General features: G+C 42.3%; 1 protein-coding gene across 1 annotated transcript in view; it reads right to left on the bottom strand.

Moving 5' to 3' along the window:
• The window catches only part of nbas (NBAS subunit of NRZ tethering complex), a 153,597-nt gene that overhangs the window by 97,365 nt on the left and 32,014 nt on the right, over positions 1–24,218 (bottom strand). Inside the window, exons 19-29 of the mRNA XM_069722866.1 lie at positions 21,631–21,709; positions 19,607–19,711; positions 19,149–19,285; positions 15,822–15,908; positions 14,453–14,606; positions 9,858–10,043; positions 6,406–6,579; positions 5,570–5,703; positions 2,260–2,322; positions 224–346; positions 32–134 (exon numbers count right to left, since the gene is read on the bottom strand). Coding sequence (XP_069578967.1) covers positions 32–134; positions 224–346; positions 2,260–2,322; positions 5,570–5,703; positions 6,406–6,579; positions 9,858–10,043; positions 14,453–14,606; positions 15,822–15,908; positions 19,149–19,285; positions 19,607–19,711; positions 21,631–21,709 — 1,345 coding nt within the window. The remainder of the gene's footprint in view (positions 1–31; positions 135–223; positions 347–2,259; positions 2,323–5,569; positions 5,704–6,405; positions 6,580–9,857; positions 10,044–14,452; positions 14,607–15,821; positions 15,909–19,148; positions 19,286–19,606; positions 19,712–21,630; positions 21,710–24,218) is intronic.

Below are 24,218 nucleotides of genomic sequence, written 5' to 3'. Positions count from 1 at the left end.
GTGTTTTGGCAATTTTACTGTGGTGTGTTACCTGATGGCATGTCTCTGGTTTTAGGCAAGTATAAACGTTCTGCTGCATATCAAGCAGGTCCTGCAGGAGACCTCTCCACACTGTCTCACTCACTGGAGGTTCTCTGCCCACACAAAGAGAAATGTTCAGCATGTTCATGGGATCTTGACAGGTATTTATTTCTGCGCTCGTACATGTGTATATTGTTCATACTTGCGGCCGGTGTGACGGCACAGTTTCACCATCAGTTGGTGGGCCTCTTCTTCACTATTCTGGCTGTTCTTCACATACAAGATGGGCTTCTGTAGACCATGTTTCTCCAGAACCTCCACCACGCTGTAAAGCATAAGACACACACACACATATATACATATATATGTATATACATATATATATATATATATATAGAGAGAGAGAGAGAGAGAGAGAGAGAGAGAGAGAGAGAGAGAGAGAGAGAGAGATAATCACTGGTGTAATGCATTGTGTAACCACTAATATAATACCACAGAGTAAAATTAGGCTCCACATATGTTTTTGTATTATTCAACATGTTCATTCAGTAAATAAAAGTAGACATGATGACTGGAAGCAGTAGGTAACACGGTTGAAAATGCCAAAACAAACGAAGAAGAAACATGGCAATATAAAACCTGAGAACAATCCAAGGGAGAGAAACAGAGGACGTTTTCGCTCTAAGCTGTTCATTATTTTGGCAGCAGAGAGTCATTTGCAAGCCACAGTGCAGATGGAGAAAAGCGCAGAGCAAAACTGAAGAGCAACATGATAAACTGCACGTCAAAGAGGCAGCACCTCTTTGTGCGCGTGTGTTTGTGTGCGTCTATAGGAGCACGTTCATGCAGGCAGTCTTATACGACCAAGGGAGCGCGAGCGTGTGTGTGTGTGTGTGTGTGTGTGTGTGTGTGTGTGTGTGTGTGTGTGTGTGTGTGTGTGTTAGTGAGGGATTAGCATGGCAACCCCAGTCTCAACAGGGTCGTGCTGCTACAGATGTTCACTCTCTGCTGCAACTCATTACCATAGTAAACAGGTGCCTGTGTGGCTATACTGTGTGTGTGTGTGTGTGTGTGTGTGTGTGTGTGTGTGTGTGTGTGTGTGTGTGTGTGTGTGTGTGTGTGTGTGTGTGTGTGTGTGTGTGTGTGTGTGTGTGTGTGTGTGTGTGTGTGTGTGTGTGTGTGTGTGTGTGTGTGTGTGTGTGTGTGTGTGTGTGTGTGTGTGTGTGTGTGTGTGTGTGTGTGTGTGTGTGTGTGTGTGTGTGTGCGTGTGTGTGTGTGTCTGCATGTTCCCCGAGCACATATTAATGCACCAGCAAGTGGCAGCAGCTGAAAACAGCTTTTATTCTGGAGGCGCTTGGAGAGCAGACACTTTGCATTTACTGCTTGATTCATCTGAGTGTGTATGCTTCAACACAAAATGAACACATGAACACACTTTCCACCGGCTCCCCGAGGTGTGTGTGTGTGTGTGTGTGTGTGTGTGTGTGTGTGTGTGTGTGTGTGTGTGTGTGCGTGCGTGCGTGCGTGCGTGCGTGCGTGCGTGCGCGCGTAAATACGTCAAGATGTTTGTCAGTAAAGGACATGCTGAGCCTTAACACTGGGTTTCCTGTTGCTGCTTCCTCCTCTTCCTCCCCATCATCTACATTCCCATTCCCTTTAGGCTCACCCCCACCTCCCGCCTGCCTTCATCCTTATCCTCCTTCCTTCTTCATCACTGCTCTGTGTTTTGGAGTTCACCCAGAGAAGGGTGGAGGAGAAAGAGAGAGAGGCTATGTGCCTCTCTCTGTGATTTTAACCAGTAACTGAGAAAATGCCCGAGGCTGTTTAAATACCAAGGGACACACGGTAAGTTGACCGTGCATCCGTGTCTCTTCTGCTTCTTGCCGTTTTCCATCAGCCACATAATGGGAGGGAGGTAATAAGCATCGCTACGTCGTGAACATTTCACAAGCAGTGCGCCACTAGTCACCAAGGTGAAGGGGTTGTTCTTGTCAACACTTTAAAAGCCCTGCTAACAGATACATACAGGGATGTATGGATGAAGAGCCATAGTGAATACTTGTTTTGTTATGAAAATGGTCCAAAAACAAAAATACATTATATATTCTAGCTGTGACGGGAAAGGAGAAATGCAGCAAATCCTCACATCTCAAAGACAGGGATGAGCTCATTTTCAGCTCTGATCTGTACATCTGGCTGAACGGGGAGGAGAGAGAATGTGTGACAGTGTTTGCATACCTGAGGTGCTTCTCAAGTTTGTCCACCTGATCGTGGAGCGGTGCTGTGATGTCCGTCTCTGGTCTGTAGAATGATTAACACACAGTTGTTACTTACATTAAAATAGGTATTTGGAGTATAAAGTAGAACACAAAGTAGAAAATAGTTTGCATAATAAAGTGTGTGCACACTCTCCGAGCGTGGGCCTGTAAGTGTATTTATGCTGGTATAGTGTACGCAGTGTGCTGTGTGTGTGTGTGTGTGTGTGTGTGTGTGTGTGTGTGTGTGTGTGTGTGTGTGTGTGTGTGTGTGTGTGTGTGTGTGTGTGTGTGTGTGTGTGTGTGTGTGTGTGTGTGTGTGTGTGTGTATTTCTGCTGGTATAGTGTATGCAGTGTGCTTTATATGTGTGGGTGTGTGTGGCCCACCACTGTGAGGTTGTGCCGATTCCCCACTAAAAATAAAACCCCATGATGCCTTGCCTTGAGGCAAAGGATTCTGGGTCAGGCTGGCCTGTCCCCCCACTAGAGTCCTGACCCTGATGAAACAACCTTCTCCGTGTGTGCGAATGTGTGTCAGTGAGCACGTGTGAGTGTGTATCTGTCTGTTTTTGTGAACACTCTGCATCCATCTCTGCTGCTCCACCTTCTGCTCCTCCTCTCTTTCAAACCCTTTTCTACCTCATTCTAGTCCTTTTCCTCATTCACCATCTAATCCCCCTGTCCATTTCTACAAACCCCCCCCCACCCCCCCTCTCCAAGGCTGAATTCACATAACATTCTTCGGAGCAGATTTATAGCTAATTAAGCTGTCTCACAAAAAAATCAAATATCAGAAAATTGGGTTGAAACTATCAAGTCATGGTTTCTCTCGCAAATCTGTAATAGTCTAGCCTAGGATGGCAATTTTAGAGCTTAGCAAGTAAGAGAAAACACTCCTGGGAGAGATGGTAAATTGAAAGCATTGCATAAACAGTACAGCCTTGCAGCCTTGCTAATCCAAACAGTGCAGAAAATACTGTAAAATCCGCCTAGCAAAGTGGAATGTTTAGTCTGGAATGCAGTTCTCTACTGATTTACTGTCGAAAGAAAAAAGTAGGAGTAATATATATGTTGAAGTATCTTCAAAAAAACTGCTAAGATCAAGCAATTAATATCGTCAACTGCTGAACTGCAGCAGCAAATTGCAATTAAGAGGATACATTTTCATGCTGCTGAATATTTCATGCATGTTTTGATTGGGCGACCAGTTCAACTGTCTTTAGCAAATGGACGTATGTGAAACTGGACGTGACAATGATACATCTGAATCTATAAATGTGATCAACAAGATAAACTGCATTTCTCAGATCTACCAACTCTTAGTCACCTAGACTATCTTCAACTGTCTGACCATTTAAAAAAAAGAAATGGCACCGAGCATGACCTGGGAATGGGCTGGTGTTCCCACTCAGACATTTCACAGTAAACATGCCATTGTTTCTGGAAAGACTGTTGCTGCTGAGATTATTAAATGTCCTTTTTCATCGCCGTAGGTATCAGACATAAACTCCATTCATCTACATTGCATTGGAGTGGCTGCAAAAATATCTTTGAAACAGACGTCTCTGGATCTGAGGAAACTAGAATTACCACCATGCAGTTATTTACCTCAAATAACCAGTCAAGCTGCAGTTTACATCCATATCTGTCCACACTCAGAAATCCTCATACGTCTTCTGCTTCAAATATGGATGCTGGCTGCACGGAAGCTACAAATTCAAAATTACGGACGCTTCACACACATCTTCCACCAGACAGCACAGAAGATCTATACAATCAGCACAATTTCAAGGTCGACACACAAGATTAGTGTCATCAAATTAGTGCCCAACTGAAGGTGAAAAATGGTTACGATCTCCCCTTCTGTTCCTGAGTTATGGTGCTGAATAATGACCAGAGAAGTGTTTTTGCAGAACATTATGATGTCACAGTGAAGTTGACCTTTTGGATTATAAAATGCCATCACTGACTCCATCATTTTATCCTATTGGATATTTGTGGGGAATTTTGTCATAATTAGAGTACGAATTATTAAGTAATGACCACTCTAAATAAGCATGTTGTGAGACGTCACATTGACCAAATTCTCATCAGTTCATCCTCGAGACCAAGTAATCATCTGAAGGCGTTCTTGATATATCACATTCACGAGAAAGGGACAGACGAACAACCTGATAACATAACGCCTCCAGCTGCAGCTCTCACCGACGCAGAGGCATAAAAACCTTAAAACTCACAAATGGAAAAATTACAACTTTAGCCTCCTGTATTATATTTGCTGTTTAGTACAATCATCGCACCTTGTTTGAGATTGGCCCTGTTCCAGACCAATATGACACTATCTCGCTTCAGTGCAGTTATCCCCCGCTGTGCGTGTGCTGTGGAAATGCATATGATCACAGCATGGCACACCACAGAGCAGCTAAAGTGAACTATGTGAGCAGGTTGAAAAGGGTAAAAGACAGCACTGTTGAAAAGTATGTGTTTCATTGCAGAAAGAAAAAAAAAGAAGCTTTTCTTACAGGAGTAATTGAATTCTTCAATTAAACACAGGAAATACAATTCAACTAAGAACGAGTCTTTTTAATTCTCTTTACCTGCTCTGACACTCCATGGGTCCACTTTATCAACTATTTTCTCTTTTGTCCTCTTTGATCTTGTTTCTCCTTTCATTCTTTTATTATAACTCGCTCTACTTCAAATGCACTGCATGCCCACACAGCCTCCTGGGGAACTTAAAGGACAGGCCCTCTTGCCATATGAAATAAAATGTGTTACAGAAGAGATGGGTGAGAGAAGGGTGAAGACAGCAATAGTAGGTGGTAGGAAATGCTGTATAGACTGTAGCTGGGCTAACTGATGGCTCCTTGGAGTCAGAGAGGGAGGAAGAGGAGGAGGAGACAGGTGAGAAGGGAGGGAGACAGAAACAGAGGTGGTAGTTAGGTTTATTGATGGGTCCTGTGAGGGAGACAGAAAAGTAGAAGAAAAGGAAAGAGGTGGGAAGGTTGGGACCGATGTAGCCCTGCATATGAGGCAGTGGACTGATTTATCATCCTTACATCATGGCTTTCATAATCTGAATGAAAACCAGTGTTGTGGCGGTGTGTGATCATGCATGGCTCTATACTGTGTGTGTGTGTGTGTGTGTGTGTGTGTGTGTGTGTGTGTGTGTGTGTGTGTGTGTGTGTGTGTGTGTGTGTGTGTGTGTGTGTGTGTGTGTGTGTGTGTGTGTGTGTGTGTGTGTGTGTGTGTGTGTGTGTGTGTGTGTGTGTGTGTGTGTGTGTGTGTCTGACCCGTAGCCCCTCTGCGGCAGACACTCCAGGACGTCGTAACAGAGGCTGAGCTGGTCGTCTCTCTCGCAGCTGTAGATGCACTCCAGAGCGACCGCCATTAGCTGGTCCGGGTCCCCGATGATCTTCTGCTGGCACTGGAGGAGAGCACAGCAGAGTCGGTATGTGCGTACAGTACTGATGTGCAACTGATCCTGTAGTTTATGTGTACATACACACTAAAGTACTGCATCAATTTGAGTATTTGCTTCCTGTGGAGTGTGTGTGTGTGTGTGTGTGTGTGTGTGTGTGTGTGTGTGTGTGTGTGTGTGTGTGTGTGTGTGTGTGTGTGTGTGTGTGTGTGTGTGTGTGTGTGTGTGTGTGTGTGTGTGTGTGTTTTTGTAATAGGCCAGAGACCTGTCCTTGGCTGTGCCCTTATGGGTTTATAAATATAACATTTACAGTGTAGGGCTACGACATTGGCCCTGACACCACATAAACAGCCACAGCCACAGTGTGTGTGTGTGTGTGTGTGTGTGTGTGTGTGTGAGAGAGAGAGAGAGAGAGAGAGAGAGAGAGAGAGAGAGAGAGAGAGAGAGAGAGAGAGAGAGAGAGAGAGAGAGAGAGAGAGAGAGAGAGAGAGAGAGAGAGAGAGAGAGAGAGAGAGGTGTGTGTGTGTGTGTGTGTGTGTGTGTGTGTGTGTGTGTGTGTGTGTGTGTGTGTGTGTGTGTGTGTGTGTGTGTGTGTGTGTGTGTGTGTGTGTGTGCGCGCGTCTGCTTTCATTTTCCTGTGCCTTCATTTATGATTACACAAGTGTGATGCCCCCTGCACTTGTGTTGTGTGTGCGTTGGGATACTTGCATCAGGTTTGGAGAGCTGGAAAATGATGAGCGGCAGGGTGAGGTCCCGCTGGGCTAGGCTGACCAGGTACTCTCCGAGCAGAGATTTGGCAGCGTCCTCTTTCTGTCCCTCACAGCGGTGCAGGAACGGCATCATCCACTGGAAGGCGTCTTTTATGTAGCGCTCGGTGCTGGACTGGTAATACAAAGACATCAACTTTAAAACACGCTGCAGGCGGCATAATAGCGTTGATATGAACTTGTGTGTTACAGTGATGCATGAAAGTTTGTGAACCCGTTTCTGCATAAATATGACCTAAAACGTGATCTGACTTTCACACAAGTCCAAAAAGTACAGAAGGAGAACTCAACTAAACAAATTCAACAAACGTTATTCTTAGTCATTTTTATACTTTTATATATATTTTATTATGATATATATTTCTTAAAAAAAACCTCAACAACAGTAGCTTGTCCACTTTGTCACTTTGTCAGACAGAGAATGGTGTTTGTAGACTAAATGATTGTTTTTGATTGATTTGATTGACATTTTTTCCCCCTCAGAGTGCCATTCTGAAAGATACGAAAGGGTTCCTGTATTCTAGGATCCCTGCTTGACCTCGATTTGAGTGAGACGTCTCCCTGTGGGATACAACCCTTTGCGTATTCCAAACGAGTGCTATGAAAGAGAGCAGTTGATTGTACATTATTTATGTTTATGAGCTAAAGTTAGCCCCCCTCACAAGTGTCACTCTGCCCCAGAAAGATATACAGTACACTGGATCATGTCATTTGTTGCTGTCACCAACGAGTAAAAATCCTTATGAGCATAGATTATTTTTACAGCAGTTCATTAACTGGACTTCTGTGTCACAGAACATTATGTTACAAGGTGGTTAACCAAAAAGAACAGAAAACATATAAAAACATGTTTGAAAGTTGGGGGGAAAAAAATCAGATGCACAGCCTATGAAACATGTTCTTGTTCATATACATATACCCAACTAAGCACTAAAAGTAAAGATGTTTTTATTCATCAGTTAACTTTATAGAGGTTGCAATAAACATAAACAAACAAAATGAAATCAGTATTTAGTGTGACCACCCTTTGCCTTGCAAACAGCACCAGTTTACCTCAGTACACTTTCACACAGTTTTTGAAGCTATTTGGCAGATCTGATTATCTTGGTGAACTTGCACAGTGCTTCAGTGAATTCAGGCTGTCTAAACTGCTTCTATCTCTTTACGTAATCCCACTGTGACATCCATGATGTTGAGATCAAGCCTCTGTGGGGGTCAGACCATCTGTTGCAGTCCTATTTGTATTGAACCTGATAGCTCTTTATGACTCTGTCTGTATGTTCAAGGTCTTTATCATGCTGCAGAATAAATTCGGGACTGAATAGATGACTCCCTGATGGTACTGTGTGATTGATCAATAAGAAAATGAGTGTCTAGTGTGTGTGTGTGTGTGTGTGTGTGTGTGTGTGTGTGTGTGTGTGTGTGTGTGTGTGTGTGTGTGTGTGTGTGTGTGTGTGTGTGTGTGTGTGTGTGTGTGTGTGTGTGTGTGTGTGTGTGTGTGTGTGTGTGTGTGTGCACAACAATCAGCAAAGTTATACTAGTCTTTTTTTTCCCTTTCTTTTTCAATGTTTTTAGAACATTTTAGAAGCATTTCCTACTAAACTGCATTTACATGAAGTTGCAGCATGCAATTAAACCTGAACTTGAACTATAATTGCTACACTAGGTGGGTTGTGCCGTGCTTTGTGCGGATGCATGGCAAGTTAATGCAGGGCCTCGCACCAGCTCTTACTCAGGATATACAGATAAGAGAGCATTTACATGGAAAAAAAAAAAAAAGATACAAAAAAAATTCTCAGATGCTAAATACAAACTTGCACACCCACACGCACATTTTTTTTGCTGTGCTGTACTGTGTCTCTGATAAAGAAAGACATCAGACACAGGCAAAGAGGGTGATTTAATCTAGGCGAGTTTGGTAAACATTCACACACACACACACACACACACACACACACACACACACACACACACACACACACACACACACACACACACACACACACACACACACACACACACACACACACACACACACACACACACACACAGCGCCCAAAGGGAGTACCAGTCAAACAGCATGTGTTAGTGCAGTCAACAACATTTGCTGGCTGCCTGCCTATATGGCAGATCCTACTGGCAGTGGTCCTCATAGGCTAAAGCTGGCAGTTATTAGCTACAATTTAGAGGACAGCTCATGTTATGTACTCCGAGGGGACTTGTAACTGTACTACCTGCTATGGACTAGCTTTCACAGCTCTCCTGCTGGTGTTGGAAGGGAAGTTTGTGTCAACAAATGTCAGAGATTTTCAGAATTAAAAGAAACTGATTTACTGTGAAGCCGTTTTTAAACTGTGCAACTGCTCTGTCTGTTTTGTTGCATATTCACGTTGAAATTAGCATACATTATATATATATATATTTTTTTAAGCAATCACAGACAATAGAGTAGCTATACTGTAAACTGTGGAACTGTAAAATGAAATGTAATGACAGGGAAATGGGAGGCAGGCTTACTGATGATGAGCAGCCCACACACTGGGAGCTAGACAAAGCGGCATGCTGGGAAATGTAATTTAACATAGTGCTGAGTGGGGAAAGCAATATTTTTTCACCAAAAACAACTCGCATGTATCTGTCTCTAAAATGAATTCGGTCAAAACTATGAAAAACCTTTCAATAAAACATGAACATAATACTGATACTGACTCCAACCGAAAGACCCTGCAGCACATCGTGAAGGCAGCTGGTAGGCTCATTGGTTCCACACTCCCCTCCCTCTTGGACATCAACAACACCTGCTTTAACCGCAAAGCAGGCAGCATTGGTAGAGACTCAACCATCCCTCACACAGCCTCTTCAGCCTCCTGCCTCCATGGACGCTCCTCCAGACTGAAGACCAGCTTCGCACATGAGGCTGTCCGGGTGCTCAACTCTCTCCCATCTCTCCCCACTGCCCCATAAACTCAGAACCTTTGCACTATGGGCCCATATTTGTACTATGGTGTTTGTTGTTGTTGTTGTTGTTGTTGCATTTTTATGCTTTTCTTGTTTTGTGTATTTATTTTAGACACAGTAGGAACGTTTTTGTTTTTTTTATCCATCTGTATGTCTGTATGTTATATAGTGGATTGACATTAAAGAAGTTGAAGTTGATAATGAGTAATAATAATGATAATGAGTTTCAGTGACGAGATATTCTTTCATATCTATATGTTGTTGGTGCCTAAGCACACGTGGAGTGACAACAACACTTTTCAAACAATTTAACCAGAGCCTCTTCATCAGTCTTATGACATGAAGAATGTGAATTTTCGGCCAAAAACTGATTTGATGTATACTGTGGAAAAAAGTCAGAGAAAACCATCAAAGGTTAAAATTATCGGCACTTACGTTTTTCATGAGCAGGCACAGTTTGTCAATGTCGCTGAGCTGCTGCAGATCTTTAAGAGTCAGACTCAGCTCACATGATGACTCATATACGAGCGTTTCCATGGTGACCAAGTCATCACATAAGAGCTCCAGCTCTGGGATGTCCCGCTCCTTCCCGAGACGCACCAGCGACAGGGCACAGTCCACCTGATGGGTAGAAAATTTGCTTCATCTTAAACAGGCCAAAAAAAAAAAGATCTACATCATAGTCCAAATTGTTTTTTGTTTAAGAGTTTCAAGAGACTGGATCATTGGTTAACTTGGATTATAATGTCATTTTATCATTGACTAACTCTTTAGTGTGGTGGTTCTCAACTGGTCCAGCCTCAGCAGTTATTCAATATTCTTCCTTTGTCATGAACTCACCATTTAGTAATACATAATACCTATATGCACTGTTAAAACATCAAAATGCAAATTAGGGCAAAAAAACAAGCTAAAATCTAAAGAGCTCTCTCATGTCCGTATGTTAATTGGATAATGACTGTGTTTCTTTATACTAAGCTAAATTGAACAGTTGCTTAATTTAACATCATAATTACCGTGCAGATGTGAGAGTGGTATAAACCTTTTCATCTAACTCTTAACAACAACAAAAAATCCTTTGCCTCAAAATGTTAAATTATTCCTTTAAGTGCAGTACAAAGGCAGACAGAACAACTTGAACTTTGTATGCTGTACTGCAGAAGACCTCAGAAGCCCGGTACGCTCCTGACTTTTAAGTTGCGTCATGTCCGAGTTGTTGAATTAATTCTGTGGTCACCATAAAGGCTGTACTTTGTAGCCGTTGTACTGCACTGCATTTTTATATATCACCTTGTATCTCTCCACCTTGTTACAAAAAAGTTAACCGAGTCAAAGACACTCATGCAGCAAGGGAATACACACGCTGTTTGTAGCGATGTGTTACATCAGTGTAACATCGTTGCTGCGATTACTGAACTGGACAAAACAACAATATCCTAACCAGTCCGAGGCCAAACAATACTTGTCAGTCATTACTAATATCCAGTCATTAGTCTTTTCACAATAAAACAGGAAAGATTTGAGCTTCCTGCCACTCTGATCGATACAATTCCATCCAGAAGAGCAGCCAGTCAATATGCGACCACCTATACGCTGGCAGCGCGCCCAGCCAATCGATGCTCAGCCACCTGTGGATGTTAGCCAATCAATGGCAGATGCCGCTGGGCCCCGTGGTGATGATTGCTTTCTTTCCACCTTTTAGAGAAAGGAATGCTCTTTGGCACACACGCACATGCACAGGGTCCACAACCTTGTCATCTTCAGCTTATCTCAACACACTTCTTTTTGAATAAATAATTGCACGCTTTTGATTTGTAAAATACAAAACACACACACACACAAGGAGAAAACCCAAATCACCTTTACTCAGATCCTGAGTAATTAGATACAACAAAGGGGAGAGGTCTATTGATCTAACTGTGAGTAAAGATTCTCTCTGTTCTCGCCATCCCTCCCCGCTTCTCTTCCCTGCTCTCCAGAGATAGACTCCCCAGCCAACCGCTGACAATTCAGATGTTAAAAATCTCACACTTTTAAATTAAAACCTCATTCCATCTCCCTCCCCTCGTCGCTCTCCGTATCCTCGGTCTCTCACTCTCTCTGCTGTGCTGTCTCCGTCTCATCGCCCCAGCAGATTTCAGAGCCTTCACTGTAATTCTCCAACTCCATTTGATCCGTCTTTGTTTCTCATCCCTGTCCTATCTCAGTCCTCACGTTCAAACATTATTCTCACATTTTTTCTCTTCAACTCTGCTGAATTTTTTTTTATCCTCTTCCCCCCCCCTCTTAGATAAACTCTGTGACATAGTCGCCATAGTTGGCCTCTGGCTGAACTCTGAACGCAACACAACAACCACTTCTATCTAATATTCTGGATTTCTACCATTTCACCCCCTTATAACTGGCTATTTTCTCCCCCACAGACACATCTGTCCATGACCTTTCCTCACCATCCGTATGTGCTATTTTCTCCTCTTTCTGTCTTTATGGTACACTAACGTAAGAAGAAATGTTACATTCACCCAGCATTTGTCTGCATTTCTTTCTTTGGCTTCCATTCTATGCTGTATTTCAAGCTGGTGCCTCTTTCTTACTCTCTCTGAGTCATCTTGTCAATCCTTCCATTCAGTGTCTCGCTTCCTGCCACCACTGTGACTGGTTTAGAACACTCCAGCTTCCTCTGATGTCGCTCCTTTTAATCAAGCCCCATTTTCCTCCATGAAAACGCTTTCCCAAGCATAAACAAGGCCAGATGAGGGATGGGAGGAGGGTGCAAATGAGAGAGAACAAATGAGATGAAAAAGAAGGAGTAAAAGAGAGAAGAAGAAAAAAACAGCAAATGACAACAGAGCTTTTTTTTTCCCCCAATCTGTGTCTCTGCGTCTTTGTCTCCGTGTCTGTCTCTCTCTCTCTCTGTCTTTCTCACTTCACTGTGTGTGAGAAAGAGTGTGTGAAAAACCCAGAGACATGAGACTAAAGGACAGTCCCGAGAGGCTCATGGAGCAACGTGTGAGAGTGCAAAAGGAGATGAGGTCTAATTATAAAGGAACAAGGGAGAGAATAAAAGACAGAGCTGGTGTGATTCCTTGAGATTAACCAATACTTCCTTTTTCACACACGCTCAGTCTCTCAGTCCTTCTCTCTTGAGTGGATGATGAAAGGCAGGATTCCCCAGTTGCCTTCAAAAATGAGCAATGGACCTCAAAATCTCCTTTCCTTCCATCCCTTCTTACACTGAGTGAAAGGGATGAAGTGGAGAAATGAAGGGGAAAGATATGACTGCACCCTGGTTAGTCCTTTCACAAAGACAAAGGGAGCGCTGTGACAACCTTGATCCATCACTGTGAAGGAGGTAAAGAGGGGACAGAGCCGCAGTGTGGATAGAGTGGGTGGAGAGAGTGGGAAGCAGCAGAGTTAACATCCCATTACTCCACTAAACAAGTCCTATCAAGTCCTACTCTTCATTTATAGTATCAAAACGCAGGTGACAGAAGCTCCGGTTTCTCTTCATTAGAGGTCCATATGGCAAATATGATAGTAACTGTCACAGATAGGATCAAAATGACCTTCACTGATGGAGGTTGGCAACATCTCCTCTGCAGCCTGAATCCCGGCCGGTCGTATTTCTCGGTCCCGATCATCTAAAATAAGTGTGTAACAGCAATTATCTTTGAAACAGCCAGATGTCTATTAATTCCTTTCTGCTGCTGCCCTGCTCTAAGATCCAATCAAGCAGAAGGAACCTGAGAAGGAACCTTAACAGGGTGTGCAAACACTAGTTTGTACCAGATGCCTGTAGCAGTTCCAATCAGGGCCTGTTGTGAAAAAGAAAGGGCAAGATGCAGTACCTATTAAAATATGATGATAACACAGACTTTCAGCCAGTCAGTAATGGCGGAGATTCATATTGTGCTTTCACACATGCACTACAACCCTGAACTTATGTAGACATTACCCAGAGGAGCTGTAGGGGAGAAATGTCCAAATCAGATGGACCAGAGATCATGCAGATTTGCAGTCAGCTAGTAAGTACAAAGTCAATTTAATGCCCGAGTGACCACATTTGTGAACAGAGCAGGTGACTGTCCGGAGAATTCAGAGGGAGCAAGTGGTTGATGACATTTTTTGCTGCCTTCTAATTGGTTCGTGTTTACCGTGTTCACAAGAAGACTCCAAATGAACGTCCCCATCTTGTGATATTCACAACCTCGGACCTCAACCTCAGAGATCACAAGCTGTCACTTATTTGCTGATGTTTTCAGTCATGGCGACGGCCATGAAAGTTCAAGTTTCATTGGATGTTTTTTTTTATTGTTTAATAATACGCCTTAGGGAAATGTCGATGTTCCCAATGGCCTTATCTTCTCCCTCTGTCATTATTGCCTTTTGCATTTCGTCTATATTACCCACCTGCTTGATTGCTTTATTCTTAGTAAAAGTGGCTTCTAGTTGTCACCCATGTTGCTGTTAATTAATTCTCATGACTTAACCACTTGAATGCTAGGCATACTGTCATAACCACAGGCTCACAGGTACCATTTGAAGGCAGTATCGATGATTTGACTGAAAATCAGAAGCACCAACGGAAATGTCTGACTGAAGAGACAGCGAGATTCGGACACTTCTGTCAAGTTTAGGCTGACGGCAAAATCACCAGACAATTTCAAGGATCCGCAAGTCCTCTTTGTATATGGAGAATTTCCAGCAGGTGAGAATACGTTTGACTGACAATCTTCTGTGTGGTACATGTGTAAAAGGGCAACAGTGGACAATGACTGGACCCAATTCTCCTGATTTTTCAGAGTTGTTATGAGAAAACACCTTTAAAATTGCACTTGTTTGTTCATATGAAAAATGAAATAGTTGTCTTACTTCTACCTCCTCCCTCCTTGTCAATCACTAAATGGACTTGATTTTCTGTCCAATCAAGTCCTGCATCCAAACAGTGTGGAGGCAGAGGGCTCCGATCCTTTTTTTTGACCATCCAACACTTTGATTGGAGCATGCTGACACTCCGAGAGCGCTCCTACCTGTCTTGAGCAGGAGTCGATATCCTGAGCTCTGCTCTGGTACCAGTCGGTCAGCAGTTCGATGGAGGGTGTGTCTGTACGGAATCTCAGCAGCTCTACAGCCTCCTCATACAGGAAGCTGTCATCATCGAACAAGTTCTGGTCCAGCACCGCTCTGGGAAAGACATGGATGAAGCGTTTTCTTACGAGGAATATTTATGATCATTCTTAGAGAATTAATAAGGCAAGGAATGGCTGATGAAAGGAAAAAAGGAGAATTAGTCCGCATATTTTTCTAGTCGTCCATAAATCTCATGAAAACATCCAAACAACCCACTGATCCTGCCAACAAGTAACAACTATTGAGACAAAGTTGTTGTCAAAAAAACTACTACATAACACATGCTGTGTATTACATCAGTGAGGCAATGGGTGACACGTTCCTTCATAACAGAGAACAAATTGGTTGTTAATTTTGAGTTGATATCACAAACACTGTAAAAATAAAATAAAAAATAAAAATAAAAAAAATACTTAAAAAAGAACCTGATTCACAGCTGAACTGATCAACAAACTCTCATCCACCTACAGTGTGCTGCTGTTTTAGGAAATTATGTCGCTGTTTTGAAATAAATAAGCAAATAAAAGTAACACATTTGTGACATGTTTTTAGGAGCTTGCATGTTTTGTGGGTTGGGCTTAGGACTGAGAGTCTAATACAGGATAACACATTGCTGGATTCATTCTTTCTATAGGTTTTGATAACAACAAAATAAAGTATCACCAACTTTAACAGTAAAGGAGGAGCAGAGCAAAGAGAGGGAAGAGAGAAAAGAAGAGGAACAGAAACAGAAGGAGGAATAAATAAGAAGAGGAAGAGTGTAACGTGGTAAGAAAAAGACACATGGGGGAGAAACACTGTGTTAAACCTTGCTGCTATCACTGCAGCTCCAATCACATTATCAGAAATGTCTCCCAGCAATTTATGGCCAAGTATACTCCAGTATCCAACTAATATTTTGAGTCTACACCAAAGAGCAAATTAAAAAAAACAAAAAAACAGCTTGCTAAATAAAATTGTTAATGAAGCTGGCCTCCCAACAGAAACGGGCAAATGGCATAAATTGGCAGTGCAACAAGATTTGGTATTAGTTTGTTATGGCTCTGTTTAACATTGGGATAATAGGATGTCATGTTTTGTTTCACATAATGATGCCAGCACAAGCATCTGCTCTGTTTGCATGAATTTGAACAATTCTAGTAGAGGCTTTGTTATCATGGGTACGGACAGAGTTTATGATAATCATGCCTAACTGGTGGGTATAATAAGGCTTTCTGTGCGACGCCATCATGCTGTGTGTTTATGTCAAGGGTGATGAGAAGTGTTTACCTGCACTCCTCTGCCTCACACCAGTCCATCTCTCGGTGTCTCTGCTCGTCCCACGGAATTAACGCCAGCTCGCCTCTGTCATCCAGGCTGCAAAAGAAAAAGAGACGGCAGATGAGGCAGAAAGTGAGACAAGGGCAAAGGCAGGGAAAGATACACAAGAAATATGGAGACAGAGAGAGATAGAGAAAGGTCACTTTTAGGGAAAAGAAGTACAAATATCAGAACGGAACATATATATATGGACAAAAAACAATGACTAGCCTGGAGTCAAAAAAAAAGCAGCACCACAGGACACCTACCCACCAACCTGTAATGGCACTTGATATATCAGCAAAGGCATTTACTGTCTCAAACTAAACGTGGCCATAAACTACAAGAAAACTAGAGGGCCGGCAACATATGGGAAATGGACACAGCAGAGCATAAAAAGGAAAGAAAAGCGAGGAGGCAAAAAAACTAAATCGCAACAATAAACAAGTCAAAGAACTTCTGAAAAGAGTCGGAATCATGCATCGGTTGTAAACAGCGGAGACTTTTATTTTCCAAACACCATGTTGGTACTAAGCTTTACTTCTTCCCGGTCTCCTTGAGTGTGACAGGTGTGAGGAAGATAAATGGGGAACAGACAAGAGAAGAAACCAAAGTGAAGAATGACGCTGTAACCTCACATGTCAGCGCTGACAGGACTCAGACACGCACACCAAATTATACAGTACGAAGGCATGCACCCATATTAAGACAGCAGGGTGAACACAGCACTGTTTTATTTTATTTTTTTCTCTAGGATTAATGCATTTCTTCTTGTTATCTATTTGTCTGTGGACAGAAAAATATGTACTGTGGCTGTAAAACTCAAGGAGATAGCGTGGGCTACAAATCATCTACAGCTTTTGGTGCAGTTAAAGGCCGAGTGCACACACGCTGCAGCAGTTTTTTTAGCTCAGCCATAAATTTTGTCCAATCACAAAAATAAATATGAAGCGAGTAGCGGATGGGATTTATGTCAACACACAAAAAGTCAGGGGATTTTTTTTTTTTTATTTTTTACCAACACTCCAGCACAAGTTCATCCATTAAGAGTGCAATTTTAACATTGTGATAACAGCGATCGAGAAGTCCGACGTAGAGTCTTTCATCCTGTATTTTACAGACATTTCCAGACTCCGGGTAGTCTTTCCTCATTAAAGAGGAAAGTTGGAGAGTGGAGAGTAAATATTGGTGTGAGCACTCTCAGATATCAATAGGAGGAATGAATTATTCCACGCCCGCACCCGCTGATCTGCTTCATGTCAGAGAGGCAGGGAAGCGGGAGGGGAAACGTAGATCCAAACCAGGGAGCTTCCGTCTACGTTTATTTTCGGTTTCCACAGGGCCGACCCCTTTTCAAGCTAAACGCAAAGGTTTCAACAGAATACAACTGTTCTGGATGCTTCTATGAATCTGGAGGGCATCTTACAAACCTGATCAATATTACAGGATAACACCCCCGCACACGCGCACGCGCGCACACACACACACACACACACACACACACACACACACACACACACACACACACACACACACACACACACACACACAACGCCCTTCCAAGGAAGCAAGACTTTAGTATATAGGGAGTAGAGCTACAAACAGATGGCTCAAGCTGGCTCCGTCTGCTGCAGTGTGGGAGCGAGCGCTGTAGGAGCAGCAGTTGGTGCTCATAAGCTGGGGAAAAAAGGAAACTGCCCCACAGCGGCAGAGCCATGATGGATGCTCACTGCAGAGCCACAGCCGCCTGACCTCCATACAAACTGAGACATGGCTAATAAAATGGAGCAGTGGCGGAGTGTGTGTGTGTGTGTGTGTGTGTGTGTGTGTGTGTGTGTGTGTGTGTGTGTGTGTGTGTGTGTGTGTGTGTGTGTGTGTGTGTGTGTGTGTGTGTGTGTGTGTGTGTGTGTGTGTGTGTGTGTGTGTGTGTGTGTGTGTGTGTGTAGGTGAAAACCATAAGAACAATTATTTCTATATAGGATGTTTTTTAGCTCATGGCTTTAGGGGACTTCGCCCTTTTATACGAGTGGTTGTTTGTATAAATTTACATGGGGTATTGGACTGCATTTAATGGAAGCAGAGAGACTGTAAGGAGGCGTGAAAGAGAAAAAAAAGCAAGGAGAAACGCAGAGGATTAAAAGGTAAAAGCGAGTTAAAAGAAACAAAAAGGTGCTCTGGATGACAGGCTGCACTCATCAGTAATTCAAGTCTGTCACCTCCATTAGTGAACCATAAAGGGGTAAGGAATGATTTCCTCCCCTCCAAAACACTTCTCCATCATCTGCTTCCTACATATCATCTTCCCATCTCCCTCCCCTTCAGCAATACTCTAATCCAAAAAGCGTAAATGTATTTTGTCTAAAACTAGACAAAAAAGACAATTGCTATTGCTGCAGCAAGTATTGTTGCATTTGAAGGTGTTCAGTTTGGTTTGAATGTAAATTTAGAACAAGCAATTAAGTCGCTCTCCTTTTATTTCAGCCCTAAAGTTGCAGCTCTGTGTACATGTGGGCAATGTTAGATTAGGTTTGTGTATGTGTGTGCAGTTTTTGAGAATGGCAAAAAGATTCCTACTGAGTGAAGGTGAGAAGAGGAGGACGTGAAGAAGGCCTTAGAGAGCACCCTCCCTTAAAAGGTGTGATTCCTGTTTTAGGTGGTATTAATTTGAAATGTAGAGCGATGTGTGACATTCCAGACACGTGTAATTATTAATTCTCAGACATGATGATGGGTGTATGTCCACGTGGTAATGCATGTATTTTTACAACACTGTTTCTATGTTCACAATCTGAATTACTGTAAAAGGAGGATTTTAGGATAAGTTTGCTTTATTTCAACACGGCTTAGTTACCCTTAATGTGGCTATTGTGGTTCCGAGAAGCAAGCGGTACACGTCTTTTGCGGCTAACTGAGTAAAACATGGAATCATTTCAATCGCTCGTCTCTGAGGCTCAGTCAAAGTTAACATCCAAGGGCACTATGTCCCGCCCACCGACAGTGGAACCCTGAATGTCTGCAGCCCAGTATTAAATTATTTATGCAAATATTTTCAGAAGGATCACCACAACACTGATCGGGAGTAAATTTAGCTCATGACACCATAATAACTTGTGGAAACATGGACAGACTTAGAGAAATTGATGCTTTTTGAATGTGAGTCTATTGGAGCCAGAAGTGTTTTTTTAGCCAGCCCCTAGTGGCCCTCAGTGGTATTGCACTTTAAGACCCTTTAGCAGTGGCTTCACTTTCCCAGGCCCGTAGACTACGTCCATTTGTGTATACAGTAGTTGGTCTTACCAGGCCTCAGGCAGCAAGATGGTGTACTCGTGTGGAGAGGTGGTTTCTGGGAAGTTGTAAAGGATAGCTAGCCGATGCTGGAGGAGCTCTGCTCCATGGTATGTGAACAGGATGTCCAGAGCCTGCACATTACTCTCCTGTGGAAAAATAAATGCATGCTATGAAAAATCTTAAGAACTATTATTCAATTGATTGTTAAAAAAATGTTAAAGGCATGAATACGAACAGAAATTACACCTTAATTTACACCTTAATACAATCTGAATTATTTGACACAATGTGCTATAGTCTGATACAGTACATTAAAAAGGAAGTAGGTTAAAAATAGGAAGAGGCACATAAGCATAATCAAAGCATAATCATATATCAGTGCCAACTGAGGATACATGCAGCTAAAATGAACAAATAAAGTTAGATAATTAGTGAGGGATTTTGAAGGAAGCGAAGCCTGATGTTACCCTGGCGTAGTTTCTTGCTGACAGAACAATATTTTGACTTCGGAACTTCTTGAAGAACTCCGCGTCGTATTTCTGCTCTGCTGCATGAGGACCGCCAAGTATCTCCTGCAACGTGTGAAGAGAGAGAGAGAGAGAGAGAGAGAGAGGAAGAATGATAGAACACAACTGTGGTTCATGAAAAGGAATTTGTGAAGCTGAAGGTTATCTTCCTAGAATAAATATTGTGAGGGGATCGAAATACTAACTAAAGATAAGAAGGAAAGAGCAAGTAGAAGATGTGACTGCAAATTAATGGACTAAAGCAAAGTCAACACAGATGCTATTTAACTTTCTAGCTTATAGATGTTTTGTCCTTTTAGAACCATCTGAGGAATTGTGTGTGCGTGTGCGTGTGTGCGTGTGTGTGTGTGTGTGTGTGTGTGTGTGTGTGTGTGTGTGAGAGAGAGTGTGTGTGACGCTGAGTGTGTCTGATGGATAGCCTTTGAATGGGTCATATGCAGACAGAGCCAGCCCAAGTCGGGATGATAAAAACCCTAATATCATATTCATAGACAGCCGGAGAAAACGGATTGGGGCAAAAGGAATTTGACGAGTGCTGCAGTTACCATGACAATGTCCGAATAAAGAGAGAGAGACGTCATTCTGTCTGAGTTGAATATCTAGCTCGGTAAAATCTCATCTCTCCTGCATGGGAGAAAGTAAGGGCCTGTTCATCTGTGATTTATTGTGGATGAAAGGAGTGTGTATGTTAACTTTATCCATCATGAATTTGAAATCCAGAGTTTTAAGCAGTTGCAGATGCCAGATATCACGTTAAGCATGTGTCCATCTATGCCGCACTGAAACGCATACATTAGGCCTATTAGTAAAACAGTAAAACGATATTTCCTTCAGTCAAAGCAGAGCAAATTTACCTCTCAGCTAGCTAGTTGCCAGACTATTTGTTCTTTTATTCACTTAAAAAGCATCTCTTCTACAACTTTTCAATTTTTCAAAAGAGATTAGTGGGGTTAAGAGAGAGTATCAATAGATGGCAGATGAGAAAAGCCTCTGTGCTTTGGGGGGATTGGATGTAAAAGGGGAAAGCATTAGTTTGCCAGTGGGAAAACAAAGAAGCAATAAGGCTTAGTTGCTGGCTTTATTGTTTGACTTGACTGTGGTGAGACAAATTAGTTTCTTACATAAACACTTATATAAAAATATGAGATGTATTAATGAACCTCAACCTAATGTGATTTTAATAGTAATTAATGGTTCCTCAAATACATTCTCTTTCCTGTGAAGACTCACAGAAGCAGGTCTAAATCTTACGAGTTTAGTTTTGTAGATGAAACTTGAGTGTGAAAAACATTCATTTCGACTCCGCTGAGTCTGGGCCAATAAAATAGAAATAGTTGCAGTAATAATGACAAATAACATCTGCTCTTTTTTTTTTTTTTTTAATTTCCAATGATGATGACATTATGTTGTATGTCAGGCCAAGATTTTCTTCATTTCATCTTCATTACATGTGAGTACATTGCAGTTGTGGTAGAGCAATTCTGATTCAATTAATTAATTTGTTGTTTGGTGAAAAAATATAGTCATCTTTTTAAGCAAAAGTGGGTCAAATTACCTGTATCCAGCTCCTCAAATTGGAATACCATCAGATTTTCTTAGTCCCCTATTATAATGAATTGAATTTGTCTCAAGGGATTAATAAAGTAATCTATCTATTTATCTATCTGAATCAGTGGGGGTTGGACTATTGGTTGGACAAACGACAGGTATTTACAAATGACACTTTGGGTGCTGTGATATAAATTGTTTAACTATTTGCTGACAATTAATCAGTTAACTGATAAGAAAAATGACTGTTGGTTGCAGTCCTGACTATATTACATTTTGGCAAGTTTTGATATCTGCTGTGTAAATACATCTTCTGATGCCTCTGGACACGTCTCTAGTGATGTGCCTGGACCCAACAAAATCATCTCAGTATGCCTTCTGGCTGGGATTTCCAAGTGCTGTGTGATTGTTCTTACCTCGTATGTTGCCAGTCGGTCCAGGTAGGAGAGAAGTTTGAGTCGGCTCCGACACAGTTCCTTCTGCTCCAGAGTCAGCCTAAATATGCACACACACACACACACAATATATCCACGCAAATCAAGAGCGTGCCAGCAGGAGCACTTCAACACAATTAACACAAGACCTTCAAATCAAAACATGACCTCGACTGATGATGAAATTAACCACAGTCGAATCAAACGTCAAGCTTCGCCTCTAGATCACGCGCGCGCGCGCACACACACACACACACACACACACACACACACACACACACACACACACACACACACACACACACACACACACACACACACACACACACACACACACACACACAAGCTTTAAATTAACTGTAAATTGACTCTACAGTAAGGCCACAGGGACCTATATAATAGTGCCTGGGACTGGTGACTACAATACCGCATAGTGCCCTCTAAACCTAATCATTTTCTAAGGGCAACAAATCAACTTCTTATGACCGCATGAAGCATTCAGTTGTTATGTATAGGATGCTGGCTGTCAATGAGGTGAGTGAATGTCCTGTGAGAATCAAATCTATTTTCAATGTCATTTAATCACCACCATAAATAAATTGGATGACCACAAACACCGAGGTACTAGACTATATAGGCTCTACCTACGATCCAATCATTCAAGGTATGCCGAGGAGAAAGAAACCACGAGGCTTGAAAACTCCTGAGAGTGGTCAGGCACGCCCCCTCTGTTCACACCCACACCCACACACACTTACACAGTAAAATAAAACATGTTTCTCCACATGCTCACAAACCCTCCAAGTCCAATCCACAAGGAAAGAGCCTGACCAGGGTGAAACAGTGTTCAAACCCCCTTAAAAACCTGCCCTGGATCAACCGCAGTGTGACCACAGGGGAGCTGACCTCTCCACCGCTGCCTTAATCCCTAATCCCTCATTACAGAGTGCGCTATCAGGCTTTATCGGGGTTCCCCTACACAGACTAGCAGAGATTAACACTGGCTCAACACATTCTCTGGCACATCAAAGAGTGGCGGCTTAATACTCGTACTGGTGGTAATTATGGCTTTGCTCTGTTTCTTCAGAGCGAAGTAAGAGAAGTGGAGATGGAGGGAGGGACGGAGAGGAGCTGAGACGAGATGATAGAAAGCTTTTCTACCTGCCTGCTGTCCTCTTCAGGTTTTGAATGATGGCTCAATCAGAGCTTCCAAAATTTTGAAAAGAGAAAATATGATGAAGCATCGCTCACCCTGAATTTGGTTGAGTAGTTTTGCTGAACTTTTTCCTTTACTGCAAAGGCTATTTAGTAAATGAAATATAAAATCTGTAAAAGTGCATTTTTAGCCACACTAGCCAGGACGCTTCCTGCAGATTTAGAGAAGTCTGGCACCCTCACTGGATTGACATTTTTAACTTTAGCGAAAGAATTTCCCCTCTATCCCCTCTTTCCCCATCTATCTATCTATCTATCTATCTATCTATCTATCTATCTATCTATCTATCTATCTATCTATCTATCTATCGGTGAAATGTTTTGACAGTTATTTGATAGACTGCCATGATATTTTGCACAGATATGTTTTAATAAGTTAAAAATGTGTATTCCATTTACTTCCAAGCTTAAAAATCTATCTTTTTTTGGTATGTTTGGTGCCTGGCTCCGCCCACCTATTGCTTACAGTTTAGTTTAGTGATTATAGTCTGGAAACACTGTTCGCTTGAAGGTTCGCTCAGCAAAGGGCTCGAAAGGGCAGACCAATCAGGGAGTAGTGGGCGTGGCTAAGGGCAAAGACGGTTAAGTCAAGTGCTTGTCTTTAAAGCTATGGCAGCAGTAGAGCTCGATGAAGCAATATGAACAGTTGTAGCAATGCTAGCTAATACCGAGGAATTGAAACCAGAGCAAGAACAATCCCAGAAAATGGTTTCAAGTCTGTAATGGTCTTTTATCAACATGGCGTTGTACTCTGCTCACATTGAGAGAGGGGGTCTGTTGTTTACAGCTTGGTGAGTTTCAGCACACAACATGTGTCAAGGATGCTCCAAAAGCTTCAAAATGAACCATGAAGTCTACAATTATTTGCTTGCAACAACTGGAAACACTCCGCTATGGAGCAGTGTCCAGTGTGTTCTCTCTTTTTTTGTTAAAATGTATAATTTCAACAAAATTACCCGCTAAGCAGTTAACCAGTAAGTAGCAGTTCAACATCAATTGTTGATTAAAAGCTTTAAAGCTTTTTCCCTGAGTACAATTCATTAACTAACACCAGCTTGGCAGATAGGTATTGTGTAAATGGCCACCAATACAGCTTAGACGTGGCTGAACAAATATTCAATTCAAGTCCACATCTCTTGCTTCTAAATTGCTAATCCTACTGCTGAATTCCACTGAGATGCAGCATAAACAGTGTGCTGCAGTACACTGTTACACATACAAATGGGCAACCTGACCAAAAACCAAAAGGGTAACAGAGAGCCTTTGTACACGTTTATATTTGCTTCCTGAATTGCCCTTACAATAAAGAGAGGCTCAAGGGGAAACGAGGCTAACAAAGACACACAGTGAACAAA

The sequence above is a fragment of the Brachyistius frenatus genome, unplaced genomic scaffold (genome assembly GCF_029030835.1).
Source record: "Brachyistius frenatus isolate BFR_SWC_R1_liver_20210118 unplaced genomic scaffold, ASM2903083v1 Contig_307, whole genome shotgun sequence".
NCBI classification, from domain to species: domain Eukaryota; kingdom Metazoa; phylum Chordata; class Actinopteri; family Embiotocidae; genus Brachyistius; species Brachyistius frenatus.
Note: the sequence above shows the minus strand (reverse complement) of the source record. Positions and strands in the feature narration are given on the sequence as shown.